General features: G+C 52.6%; 1 protein-coding gene across 1 annotated transcript; it reads right to left on the reverse strand.

Annotated features, from left to right (window-relative positions):
- Positions 1-43: 43 nt before the first annotated feature.
- On the reverse strand, positions 44-13,435 carry TGME49_295070 (helicase associated domain (ha2) protein). The gene is made up of 16 exons (XM_002370235.2): positions 12,437-13,435; positions 11,777-11,911; positions 11,007-11,085; positions 10,233-10,488; positions 8,672-9,557; positions 8,097-8,309; positions 7,420-7,517; positions 6,773-6,910; positions 6,252-6,434; positions 4,842-5,630; positions 4,179-4,447; positions 3,551-3,845; positions 2,541-3,299; positions 2,150-2,299; positions 1,369-1,650; positions 44-625 (listed from the first exon to the last, which is right to left on the reverse strand). The coding sequence occupies exons 1-16, from the start codon at positions 12,590-12,592 to the stop codon at positions 502-504; spliced, it is 4,812 nt and encodes a 1,603-aa protein (XP_002370276.1). The 5' UTR covers positions 12,593-13,435; the 3' UTR covers positions 44-501.
- Between the last annotated feature and the right edge of the window lie 235 nt (positions 13,436-13,670).

Below are 13,670 nucleotides of genomic sequence, written 5' to 3' on the forward strand. Positions count from 1 at the left end.
AGCAAAAAATAGCCTAGACGTTTTCCAACGCGAGCTCTACACAGCTCGACCTTGTGTCCACAACTCCGACGGAAGCGGAGGCACTGGGCAAAAGGGGAGGCAGTCTGTCGCCCTTCTCTACTCCGATGAAAAGGTGCTACGGTGGAACTCACCCTCTGATGAAAGCCGTACGTATATGGGCACCGAATGCTGTGGCAGCTATCGGAATCTATCCCGAATAAGACGGCGAAAGAAATCGGCAGGTTTTGATGTGGAACAAAGAGTCCTTCGCAAACAAAGGCGCTTCTACGTGCACGGAAACTGGACTTTCACATGCGACTTGCCGACTTAAACAGTGGCGCAGATGCAGTTCCACATGTAAATTGTTCTATTTGCAGAGTACACACACTTGTGCACGCGTCTTTGTGTATACATGTGCATGCACTAATGTGTGTAAACAGTAGACCGAACAGAGACGAGAACCACAAGTTACGTGTGTCTGGGCGGAGTGCTGCTGGTTTTTCAAAGAGGAGGCCACAAGTCACTGAGTTCGCGGATTTTCTTGTAATCGGCGAAGCGCTGTAGTTTGATGTACTCCGGTAGCAGAAAGCCGTTTTTCTCTTGCCACATTTGCAGGAATGCTTTCCTACAACAAACACAACAGAGTCCTTGTTTGAAATTCAACACACGCCGTTCTGCGGCAGTCTTGTTCGTGTTGTTCATTCTCACCGCATGTATCTGCTGAAATCGACGGCTGTACACATTTGAGCATGTTTGAGAAATCATCGTACAGAGGCTAACAGCTCCCAACGGGTTCCTCTACCTGGCCGTGCACAGACAGACTCAGCGGTCCCCGCCCTATCCCACTCAGAGAGGCTACAAAAGATTTCCATCTTTTTATCTGTCTCCTTGTATGAGGTGCAGGGGAGAGGGAGGAAGCACACAGGGGCGATAAGGACAGCAACCAGGCCGTTGCGTTTTGTGATATTGACGGTCTTCTTATTTCAACACATCATTGCGCAGAGGGTTCCACTTTCATGTCTAATCTTCACGCACGCGGGTGAGCAGCTACACATTCACACCTCCAACATCTTTTGATAAATAGAATCATATACATCCATATATATATATATATATATATGTAAATACAGGCATACCAACCGGCACAAAAGTTATCTATACATGCACATGTTTGCTTGTGGAGAGAGCAGGCGAGAGAACTGGAGAAGCGGAACCTTCCCGCCGTTTTTTCCTCCCTGCGGTTGTACAGTGACTGCTATCGCTAGGTTGACTGTCGTTTGTTCTGAAGTGGACTTTATTCTGTATCGACCTGGGAGTAAGAGCCTTTTCTGTGCTCATCGCCTCGGATAAGCGCATACGCGGACGCACCTGCTTGTCATTTTGTGGGTTTGGAGGAGACGAAGGAACTCGCGAAGCGCGTGGCAAGAAGTCTTGGAACCAGAAAGGGTCATTTGCGGCGCCATGACGAGGTTCGAGGCAAAGGCCGATAACTTGGGGAACAACTTGCCTTCCAAAAAGGCGCATGCAATTGTGGGATAAAAAACTTCATGCGACTCCGGGAGCTCCGTCTCAACAGCGGGCAGCGGGAGACTCAAGGGGCTGTACACGGGTCTCTGCCAACCGACCACGGCATCTCGGTCCGGATCGTAGCTGAGGAAGGAAACGAAGCGACATTAAGAAAGGCAGCAGGGTGTTTAAGGCTGCGCTACATGCGCTCATTTAATATGCAGTTTATTTGGAAGCTGGGAAAACGGCGGAGAAAAGAGACAAGGTAAAGACAAGGGAGACGAAAAACGGGTCGCGGCACGACCGCATTCAGACAAAAACATTAAACGGTTGACAACAGAAGGCACAGACGGTGGAATAGAAAGAAAACGTCGCGTCTCCACAAAGGGACGAATTTTGTCGAGAAGGCAAGAAGAGACCTTAGAATGCAAACGATGGAAACATCCAGAATCTAGACAGAAGACCTACAAATGATCTTCATTTTTATACATATTTATATGAGGATATAAAAGCAAAAGTGCGTCTTAGTGTTTAGGTTTCCATCTGCTTCCAGAACTGTACACATACATACATATGTTCAAATGGTTTTGTTGAACTTCCATTGCTTTTCCTTTTTTCAATAGATGCTGTGATAGGCTCTTACACGGGCGCGGGGATCTCGAGGAAGTTGCCAGCGCGCACCAGCGGCGACGAGCAGAGACTGAGAGCCTCGCTGTCAATGGCCATGCAATCACGCAGAAACGGCCTAGAAGTGGTAAGAATGAAATTGTAAACAACCAGCTTTGGCCGCGGTCTGTAAAAACACACAGAACGCCAAGAAATCGGATCAAATGAAACTTGAATCAATGACGTAGACCCACAGACAAATGTACAGATTACCGACATGCATGCATTAACATGTATGTAAATGTATGTCTGTACAAGCAAAGGGGAGTGACAAGAGCCGATATGACTGTTTTTACGTGTCTGTTAGGCCGGTGGATCTTCGTGGTTCATTTGTTGTCGAGTTCTTTAAATCCCTCGACGCGTCTCACCGGTGCTTGGCAAGGGTGGACGTTGGATGGATGAAGGCGAGTTGATTTCCGTCTTCAGTCACCTTTAGTTCCGCGGTTTGGTAGCCTCCTTCGCTTCTCAAAGGCGCCTGGCCTCGACCCCCAGTGAGATCCCCGCGCGCTGAAGGGTCTACCCACACAGCGACGTGGTCGACAAGGCCCTCGAGGACGCATGCATGCAGCCCAAGTCGGATCCGGTCTGAAGGCGGCTGGGGTTTCAGCGGAATTTCGAGAGTGTGCGCCGCCCTCTCTTTTCTTTTTGTCGCTCCCGCCTCTGCAGACTTCGCCTGGCGCATGTACAGAGGCAGCAGGATGCCCGCCAACTGGTTCCCAAGCAAATACACGTCCTTCATCTTCTTCGTATTTAAGCCGAAGCGCCGGCAAAACCTGCCGCGGTGTACTGCGTGGCAGTACGCGCCGCACATCCACAGATATGCGTCGATGTCGTTACTGTACTCCTGCCACGGGTATCCGTTCTCCTGCTCTTTTGAAGGCTCGACCTGTTGCTTCGCGCTTTCTGCACCCTCGACTACTTCGTCGTCTTCTTCGTCTTCGTCGCTGTCTCCTTCGAGGCCAGCGGAGCCACTTGTGGGGTCCTGGGCGTCTCGTCCTTGCAACCGCTTCTCGCCTTCTCGCTGTGTCCTGGAGAACCGAGAGTTCGGCGCCACTAACTCTCCCACCGACAGGGCGCCGACGAGGAGACAGCAGAGCGCGAGGCAATCGGGCCCCAAGTGGCGAGATCTGAAGGCCACCAAAAATGAGAAACCCCAGACGAAATGAGAGTCTCGCCAGAAATGAACACGCAAGGAAACGACACCGACCGCGGCTGCGACTTTCCTGCTGCAGCTGCTGCTTTTCTTGTCTACTCTTGTCTGCATTTGGCGCCAGGGGCGCTCTACGTCTCCGGTTTCGGTCTTCTCTGTGTCTTGTCAAAGACAGGCAGCGCCTTGTTCGTTGAGCCTACAGTTTTAGCTTCCGGATCAGTTCCCTACTTGAGCAAAGCAAAAAGCAGCATTTTTGCGTAGCGCGGCGGGATCGGCAAGTCCGCGAGTTTCGCGCCGAGCCTCGTGCACTTGTATTCTTCGCCGTCTTCGCCCGAGGACGTCTTTTCTCCGAATGCATGCGGGGCCCCGCCAGTGGCGAGATTTCCCCTTTTCCAGCGAGACAGGCTTGCAGGAAGTGCCTTGGGCTCCAAAGCCCCCAGCGCCACCAGCCGCTCTCGCGCACCAGCGAGTGCACGCGCCGGAGGTGGAGAAGGAAACGGAAACGACGAGAGGCGTGAAATTCCTGGAGAAGATGCGAGACATCGCCAGAGAGGAAAGCGAATGTCAACATTCAAGAACAGGAAGGAACAAGAAAGAACGGAAGTGATCCACAATATTTAGCAACACACATATGCATCTATACACACGAGTATGACGCAAATTAGCATATATATGCACAGAACCTATATATATATATTCATATATATTTGTCGTACATTCGAACCACTTGCATATGCAGTTATTCATGTGTGGAAGGGTACAGATCTATACATGCATACACGGATAACTTCGAACTGCGAAGTCGAGAAGTCCCCATGGAGCTCCCAAGGTCGCTGCTGCGTCTCTCAGCTCTCACCGAGATTGGCCATGTACAGAAGAAGAGAGTCGAGAGGGGTCGTAGTGATTGCGGGGAGGCTGGACGGCTGGAAAATGTGCTCGTAGACACTGGACGAATAGAGCCGATAGCAGAACCCGGCGCCCACACGGCCTGCGCGTCCTGCCCTCTGGAGGGCTGACGCTTGGGTGATGAAGGAAATCTGAAACCGAGAGGCGCACGAAGCCTCAGAGGCGCCGCCTTCAGAGGCGAACACTCGTCGCTTTTCGCGACCTGTGTCGATCACGTATCTGAAGGAGACAGGCAAGCAGGAAAAGAAAGAGGTCGCGAATCAAAATCGTTCGGTTTCTATCCTGTCGCTCTGAACAAAAAAGTAACAGAAATGTTCAACGTGCACTGTCTCAGAGAAAAACAAATAAACTTTAGCATATACACAAACTCGTATGTGCATGCATGCCTACGAGACCGGGTGTCCCGCCCCAATGGATGAAAACAGGATTGACTGAGGAAGACTGCAGACAGGCGCAGACCTGTACAGAGGCAGATACGCACACTGGGCGTGTCTCTCTCGTCGCCGGTCTGCACGCGCTTTGATACAGAAGCGCTCCCGCCTCTCTTATGAGGGCTACATTGGAGAGCGTCGTCCCTGCTCAGGACTCTAAAAATGGGTTCCCCCGGACTCACCGCACATTTGGCAGAGTCACAGAAGTTTCGGCCACATTTGTGGCAACGATGACAAGTCGCTCGTGATCTTCGGGAAGACGGAAGGCCCTCAACTGCTCCTTCGGGGGGAGGGCCGCGTAGAGAGGAATTGGCGTCAACTGAGGATACAACGGCTCCTGGTCTGCCGGACTCGCATTCGCACTGGTTTCCTTCTTCATCCCCGCTCCCCCTGCGCCCCTCCAGACAGTGACACCTTCGCCGCGTCGCTCTCGGCGACTCAGCGGCTTCTCCATCGGCAGATGCTCGCTATTCGTGGGCACCGAAGAAGAGGAAGAAGATACAGACGAAGCGGCAGGCGAAGATCCAAGTGCACTGTCTCCTTGTTCTTCCTTCCCGTCGCTCGCGTTCTCGGCTTCCGATTCACTGTCGACCATTTGCCAAGTGGACGAATTTCGTGGAGTGCGTCTTCTCGAGCTGTTCTCCGCACGGTTCTCATTGGCTTTTGAGGTCAGAGCCTCCGGGTCGTCGTCTCCGCTGTCTTCGTCGCATGCAGTCTGACTCTCCCACGGTCCGCTCTCTTCTTCCGAAAGCTCGAACGCCTTCTCGTTCTCTTCTTCTCCGTCAACATCGCCTTCGCTCTGACCCTTGCCTCCACTGTCTCCAGTGTCCCCGGTGTCTCCACTCAGAGACCCCTTGAGTCTCCGCGCTCGCTCCGCGCGTCGCCTGTTCCACCGAGACAAGGCTTCAACAACTTCCTCGACTTCTTCGCGACCTGTCACGAAGAGAAGAATCGAACCCGGCGGAAGTTTGCTGCATGCACCGCCGCAAAACACGCAGAAATCACAAAAACGCCGATGACACGGACATCCACTGAGAGCTCAAGCCTGTACTTTCATGTGTGTACTGAGACAGAGGAAGCCGTGCAGAGGCAAGATCCGAGAGCCGAGAAATATGGAGACTCACTGCGACGGTTTCACAGATAGGAAGAGTGCAGCAGTGAGCTCCCGCGTGAACGGGAACGACACAGAAGAGACAGGAATGGGTGTACACCTCCACTGTGCATGCATTTGACTAGAAAGAAGCGAGAAAGAAATGAACGAGGAACAGAGGAACAGCAGAGATAAAAATCGCTGAGAGAGACGGTGATCCGAGCGCACATCACCTTAGGCGAAACACCCGCACAAGAAGAGAAAAAGATTAAAGGGCGAGAAAGACTAAACTGGAAAAACGTGACCGCATAGAGATGAATGAAGAACGCAGCTGAGGTGGTACCACGCATACGAACAAGACTTGCCTAGACTCCAAGATACCGTAGCGTCGTTCTTTATTCGAAAGGATGCACTTTGAAAAACAGACTTCTCGACAAGAGGGCGGTGCAGACTAGAAAATCGCGTATACTGTGGCACATTTTTTATGTAAAGACGGCCTCACCAGTGAGCCTGGATGCATTTCTTGACAGCTGCGTCCAGGTAGTTCTCCGGCGTGGACTTCGAGAAGAAGGAGGTAACTCGGAACTGCTTGGCTGGAATAGAGAGAAGCGCGGGCGGCGGGCAGAACAGCAGGGGATTCTCAGTGAAGTCTTTCGCTCGCAGTGAGGCGGACATGATCACGAGTCTGAGAAAGGGGAAGGCGATTCGAGGAACAGAAGAGGAACAGTGTGGAACACCTCCAAGAAAAAGCGAGAACGTGGACGTCTGTGAGCTCTGCGATGTCAAGGCACCCGCGACTTTGGCACCAGTGACGCCTGGTGGGGCGCAACGGCTTTTCGGCGTCTTTCTGTACGGCTCGATGGTGTCCCGAGTCTCCACCTCAGGCCCGACGCATGCAGCGAAGGCGACACTGTAGAGCAAACCAACTCGCGAGTGGAGGGCCGAACAGGAGACACTGGAAATAAGACGTAGCGACAAAGGAGACACTGGAGGTGAGAAGAAGAAACCGGAGAAGACACTGACTTGAGCGGAGGAAGCATCACCTCGCCGGCCTCAAATTTGCTGCGCCGCAGCTTCACAGCTCGAGAGAGAAGGCCGACAAGAAGATCGGTGTTGACAGAACGTTCGTGGGCCTCGTCGATGATGATGCATGCGTACTCCCTGATGACGCAAAAAAAGAGGACAGCAACAAATCGACGGAAAGGAGAGAGTAGGCCACCGCTCGCGCTAAACAACAAGTTCGGTGACACAACGAACCTTTTTCTCCGCATCGTTCAGAGTTGGCTGTTAGCTCTCGGTGTGTGAGAGTGCGTCAGATGGACAGACACACGCAGTGGGCCGCGGGGGTGAGATGACCTTGGCAACTCGAAAGTACTTTGCTGCGGTGAGAAACAAACAGGGCAGTGGCTAGCTTGAACGCTTCTGCAACTCAAAGCTGATATACAGCTAAGCACTTGAAGGACGGTCTGCGTCTTGCAAACAATCTTGCAACTTCGGGATAAACGTTGCCTACTTTCCACTGCTGCCCCGTGTAAACGTTCGAGCTCCATGTTTTCAGTCTCGATGTGGTTAGGAGCGCTATGTAATGCATCGCGTTTTTCTTGAGTTATTCGAAGCTTTGAAACCCACGAGATGCGACGAAGCGAGAAAAGGAAAAAAGGCGGACTCACGAGCAGAGGAAGTCGCGCTGGATTTCTCTGAGCAAGACGCCGTCCGTCATGAATTTGATGCGGCACTCGAGGCCGAGGTTCTCGCTCTTGTGGCGAATCTGCGCAACACCAAAACTCGGCGAAAAGATGGACAGAACGTGAAATCGAAGCAACGCCGACGACGCCGGGGCGGTCTTCCGCTTCCCGAAACGTTCTCATCACATTTTCTTCCGACGTCCTCAGCAGGAGGCTCTGCGCCGCCTTTGTCGCCCCATAGATTGAGAGTCAGTCTGTCGTGCAGATGTAAAAGAACAGGATGCCGCACGACATATCGCCACGCAGTAAATGCGTAGAGTTACATGATGAGAGCGACGTCTCGAACTCGAGGAGGAACGCTGGTAAGTGCACAAGATTCTCTCAAATAAAGTGTCTCAGCAGACAGCTCTCTGAAGAAGTACCTCTTCGAAAGGCTGTCACACGGCGTCTGTGAGAAGAGAGAGCACAGCGAAAAAGTACGAGTCGGATTCCGGACCAAGACAGTGTGGAGCCAAGTCCTTTCGGACGGTTGTAAACCACTGATCCACGGAAGGCGCACGATATCTAAAAGTGATGGAGTTCAGCATCATGCGACACCAAGGTTATTCTCCATCGAGGATGTTCTACGCGCTGTCGAGAACCCGGTTACTCTCTTCGCGTACGTGGTACCCAACGAGCTGGTCATTTCCGAGCTCCTGAGCGACGCGTCTCGCCACCATCACCGCGGCCACTCGCCGGGGCTGCGTGACGCCGATCTTCAGACGCAAAGACACAACTCCCGAAGACGCAGAAAGCCCTGTGGCTGTTAAAGAAGAGGGGACAGGAAACTGCAGAGTGGGGTAGCAGATTCCTGCCTCGAACAGGAATTGGGGGATCTGCAAAAATCAACGAGAGACCACGAACAGCACTTGCTGGATCGTGAAGAAAGGAGACACGAGATGGCCACACACAGAAATCTGCGAGAAAACAATTCCCTACTCTCCGTCACTAGGCTCTCAAAAAGAATCACAAACCATGTGATCTATATAGTATAACGGAACATTCGATCGAACCTGCGATAGATGCACATATCCTCGACGACTGCGCATTCGCCGATATATATATATATATATATAGCTAAAAATACATACGTGCTTATGAACAGAAATACAGATATTCTGATGTACGCATTCACAAGGACAGGCATGTAGCCACCTGATCTACAGAGTACGAGACTGGTTGTTCCCCACCAGCTTACTTGCGTGCTTTTCCCCGACCCGGTCTCTCCAGACACGCACACGACGTCTGCATGTCTCCGCGTCTTCATCACTTTTTCTCGCTGCCGCTTTTTCTTCTCCTTCAGCTCCAAGCTCCGTCGCCAGTCTTCGAGTGTCTTGCGCTGCTTTCCCTTTCGGCAATCTCCCTCTCGCTGCGTGGCGCTCGCTTCATCTGCCGCCTCTACGTCTGTCTCAGAAGACAGAGCTTCGTCTTCAGAGTCAATATCGTCCGCGTCTCGACGCCGGGTGTGTCTGTGTTGGTTAGAAAAACTCACGAATTTGCTCTCGACTTCCGCCGCAGGCAACGCAAGACGAACCTTCTCTACTTCCTCCGATCTGCGGATCTGAGATGCGGCAAGCAAAGGTGAATACGTCACAGTAGGAAGCGAAGTCGATGCAGAAGAGGTGGAAGAAGAGGAGGAAGAAGAGGAGGAAGAACAGGAGGAAGAAGGGGAGGAAGAAGAGGAGGAAGAAGAAGAGGAAGAAGAGGAAGAAGAAGAGGAAGAAGAAGAGGAAGAAGAGGAAGAAGAAGAGGAAGAAGAAGAAGAGGAAGAAACGGAGGAGGAAGACGAGGAAGAAAAGAGGGAAGAAGACGAACGAGAAGAACCTCCATCCTCACGTGTCTCCTTGTTCTCACCGCCGTGGTCCCCAAACTTCCGAAGTTGGACAGAAGCCTCAGGTGAGGCTGTTGAGTTCTCCTCTGCAAGCTTGCGTTTTACGCTTTTGCTTTCAACGCCTCTTTCTTGGTGAGGCTTCAGCGTCTTCATCATCGTTGCGTTCCCACCGACGCCTTCCTGCCTCGCTGTCGTCGCCTCCTGCCTCATCTGCTGCATCTGTTGTTCCTGCGCCAATCGGATTTGCTGTTCTCTGCATGCAAGGAAGCCGAAACAGGGGAACGCGGCGCGCGCCTGTTCAGAGCCACTAGAATGGCTGGAGTCACTTTACGCAGAGATGCAAACGTGTATGCAGGGGCACTTACAGACGTATCGAGCGAGTGAAAAAATCTTTTTGAAATGAATGAAGAGAACAGTTGCGTTGTCACGTTAACTGCGGAGTAAAGCGAGGAACAACTGCAGATTGACAAACAAGGATGCGTGCTCAGAGACTAAATCCTCGGTGTACGCTCACACAGGCAAGAAAAGACTAACGCATCCACTCCAAGACAGAGACAAAGTACACCACAGCACACATATACATACATTTGTATGGACGTGCTGCAGCGTTTCTTGTGTTTGTGTCTAGGAGACAGGGTAGGATTTCCCGGCTCACTCCTCCGGAGGCTATCTGGCAGAACAGGCGTCTTTCAACCTCAGTTTCACCTCTGTTGGAAAATAGGGGTGTGTCCAAACAGAGAAACGTTGCGATAGACAGATGTGCACCAACAGACTGGCCAAGCCATACTTCAAATCTTTGACTACGTTCTTTTTCTTCTACACATCGCTTTATTTCTGCTGTTTCGTGTAAACTCTCCCTGGAAGACGCCCCGCAGGTTCTCTGCCCCGTACCACACCGCGAGACGTCGCAAGAGACGCTCGAACTCACCGTTCGTCCTTCTTCTCCTGGCGAAACTCTCTGCGTCTTCTCTTCCCTTTCCGAAGAGGCTCCAGGGCAGCGAAGGCTGCTGGATTCTTCGTCTCCCGCGCACAGTCTCCGCCGCCTTGACGCTCGTACGAGGCACAGAAGGCCTCGAGAGGCGTCTGGAGAGACGCTCCACTGCGCTTTTCTCCTGACCGAGCCGAGGGACCTTGGCCGCTTGTCTGGTTCTCACGCTTCTCGGTCTTCTCAGTGGCTTCAGCAACTGCATGCATGCCGAGGCCGCCCGCACAGCCCAGACAAGACAAAGCGAGAAGAGAACGTCGGAAGACGGAGTGGGAAGCAAACGCGAGAGAAGAAGGCAACAGAGGAGCCGAGGGAAGAGAGTGCAGAGAGAGCAGGCAAACGGAAAGAGCAAGGGAGAGAACAAGGAAAGGGAGAGATCAAGAAGGAATACAAGGGCAGAGAAAAAAGAAGGCGAGATCAAGAGAAAGAACAGGAAGCACGAGACGTCGAGAGAGAGAACAAGGAAAGGGAGCACAAAGAGATAGAAACGCACATAATGGGATTTGTGCGTGTCGACGCGCAACACACAGAAAACGGTAAGTCAGAGAAGAGACAGAGACTCGGTGTCCCGAGGTAACCGAGTCATGAATCCGCCCGTTCCGCCTCATCTCATCGGCTTGAGGGTCCAACGGCAAAGTTGAACGGGGCGCGAAGTCCGTCTCCAGAAGACGCACTTTATGACGGAAACAGAGGGACACCGTTTGCAGCGCAACTCACCAGCCACGTTTCTGTCCAGACGGTAGAGCTCCAGTTCCTTGAGGATTTCTTCTCTGCGAGCATTCGTGTCATGTTTTCTCTGCAACGTCGGAAGGCAGAAAACGGCGAAAACGTGTTTTACGCGAAACAGACCTTCACCGGGACCCCGCACCCGAAACCAGAGACAAATCGTAAGTCCCTTTTCTCCCAAGAGCTCCACAGAACATGGAGTTGCCCCGATTTATTCAATCGCCACCTACATCCGCCGACTCGAGTACTGTTAAGTTGGTCTGTGTGGGATTCCAAGATTCCAGCCTACATCGAAAGGCTGAACACCTGCTGTTTCAGCACAGTCGTTCCTCCCCCTGAGCGCCTGTCCCTGCGACGGACGTGCATTTTAGCTGCCAGTAAACAGTTTGTTGAGGCACCCTATTCGATGAAAAGAACTCAAGTTTCTCTCGCATCAGCACAGCAGACGCATTTCGGTCGAGTTGCATGGCTCTCCTCCCCAGATTTCTTGCGCAACGTAATCATCTACGGCAAGCGACAAAGAGGACAGAGCGATTCGCCTGCATTGCCTAGGATACTGAGTAGGACTCCAGTTATTCAGAGACACAGATACCCATGCTCTCTCGGATTGCTGCGCACCATCCTCCCTCTAAAGGTGTCTACGCAGACAGCGACAGCGCAGCCCTCCGCGAGCGGCCGGCCAGAGAAATCCCTCGCAAATCCGAGGAGACACGCAGACGGAACACTGAAAAAACGCGGCAGACGCGGTTCTTTTCCCGGACCTGCAGTTGCTCCAGCTTTCGTCGCTTTCTCTTGGACATTTTCTTCTGGCCCTCTTCCGGTTCTTCATGGGGCGACGCGGGAGACGCACTGGCGGGGCAGCGAGGAGGCAGAATGACGACGTTCGGATCTCCTTCCTGAGAGAGAAGTGAGAGAACAACGAGAACAGCGGGCAAGAGAGAATGCAGAAGACAAGACGGCAGCAGGAGGTGTGTGGCACAGCCTCGGCGCAGTGAGTTGAAGATTCTTTTAGAATCGAGTTACCGCTGATAGAAAATATGTGCCAGTTGTGACAGTTCTTGAAAACGGTGTGGAAACTCCGGGCAACTCGGTTCGACTTGAACTGGCGAAGCACACAACAAACGTATGTAGGTCAGCCGGTGAAGAGGCAGGTTCCGCGGATGTCACAAGTCTACAGGAAAGTGGAGACTCGCCAGCGAAGGCGACAGAGCATCTGCCGCGATGTTCGAGTCCACCTCGTGGAGAAGCAGAAAAGGAAGAACATAGGAGGAAAAAGGAGAGACCAGCAGCGAGAGAAACCAGAGGAGCACCCTCCGCGTTGCGTCCTCTCCTCTGTCAGCTGCTTCAATGGACCAGAGTCCCTTCTAGCCCAAGCTCGCGTCTTTACCGGTCTCTCTTCTTGTGCCTGTTGCGCATCTCACCGTGGACAGTCCGGATTCGTCGAGAAACTGGAAAACAGCAGGGTCAAGGAGAGGACCGGAGACGGAAGTCTCCCGCGTGTTCTTTGTGCGAGGAGACGCAGACAAAGAGCTCTTTGCTCCTCCTCCTGCCGGTGGCCGTCCCGCCTTCTTCGCCATCCTTCTCAGAAAGCGCAGAAACAGCAAAGCGAACAACGAAGAAGACAAGGAGATGGCCGACGGTAAGAAGTTTCGGCAGAAATAGTGCAGTGGGGTCTGATGGCGGTACTCGCTCCACCGGTCGTCTCCTCTACAATGCCGGGGGCCTGTGTCTCGAAAAAGGAGACAAAAAAACTGAGAAAGAGACGAGACAAAAGAGACAAACGGGACGAAGGAGGCGACAGAGACAAGGGAGAACTGGAGAAGCGTGCAAGGCGCTGCTACCGCTGCATGGTGAATAAGTCAGCAGCGAGGCAGAGGCGGAAAAAACGAGATGAAGAGAAGAGAAGAAGCAGTTGAGAAAAACACGGGAGACGCAGGGACGCGGAACGAAGGGTGTTGGTCTTCGGCCCAAGGGTGTTGGTCTTCGGCAAGCTGAAGAGCCCCAGAGGTCCGGGTCCCGATCTTTCCTTCGATGAGGAGATGGAATACGAAAGGAAAACAAAGGCTGATAAAATGCAAGCAAGGGAGATCTGCCGTCGAGCAAAACGGATTCTTCTGGTCGTGTGAAGAAGCCTAGGCAGCGACGACTTTGCGACACCTGCCGCGGCGGCAGAGAAATCCAGCGGGAGGCCTTAGTTTGCGAAGAGACAAAGATACCAGGGGGGTCTTAAACCCAGCAGAATGCGGGGAAAGGAAAAGTTTTGCACGAAAGACAGGGAAAGGAAGGCTCCGCGCGCGAAGGCCCACAAACCACCTACTTTGCGACAGAAAGAGGGAAAACACGAGGCAGGAGACCAGGAGGGTAGAGAGAGGAAATGCCTCTGAAAGGAAAGGTGTTGAAAAGTCGAGAATCTATAACGGGGAGGGAAGGTGAAGATTTTTAAAGAAAAAGTGACAAGACAAGGTGGTTTTTCTGCAATCCCACAGTGAAGACCGGGACGCCAACCAGAGAAGGCCCTCCTCTCAGTGTCTCCCTTTTCTCGCGAGAAGCGCGAGCGTACCGTGGCGCGTCCACAGCCGCGTTTCGGCCTGAAAAAGAGGTGCTCCAAACTCTCTTAAAACATTTTCCATCTGGTCTTTCCTCTCTTCTTGGCGC

This window comes from Toxoplasma gondii, chromosome Ia (genome assembly GCF_000006565.2).
Source record: "Toxoplasma gondii ME49 chromosome Ia, whole genome shotgun sequence".
Taxonomy (NCBI): domain Eukaryota; phylum Apicomplexa; class Conoidasida; order Eucoccidiorida; family Sarcocystidae; genus Toxoplasma; species Toxoplasma gondii.

Excerpts from the sequence above, each read along its gene's own strand:
- TGME49_295070 (XM_002370235.2), bottom strand. The coding sequence starts at position 12,592 with ATGGCGAAGAAGGCGGGACGGCCACCGGCAGGAGGAGGAGCAAAGAGC. Across the intron at positions 6,435-6,772 it reads GTGATGCTTCCTCCGCTCAA|ACTCGTGATCATGTCCGCCT; the intron begins GTCAGTGTCTTC and ends CCCCTTTCTCAG. Across the intron at positions 4,448-4,841 it reads GTGACTCTGCCAAATGTGCG|ATACGTGATCGACACAGGTC; the intron begins GTGAGTCCGGGG and ends TGTCTCCTTCAG.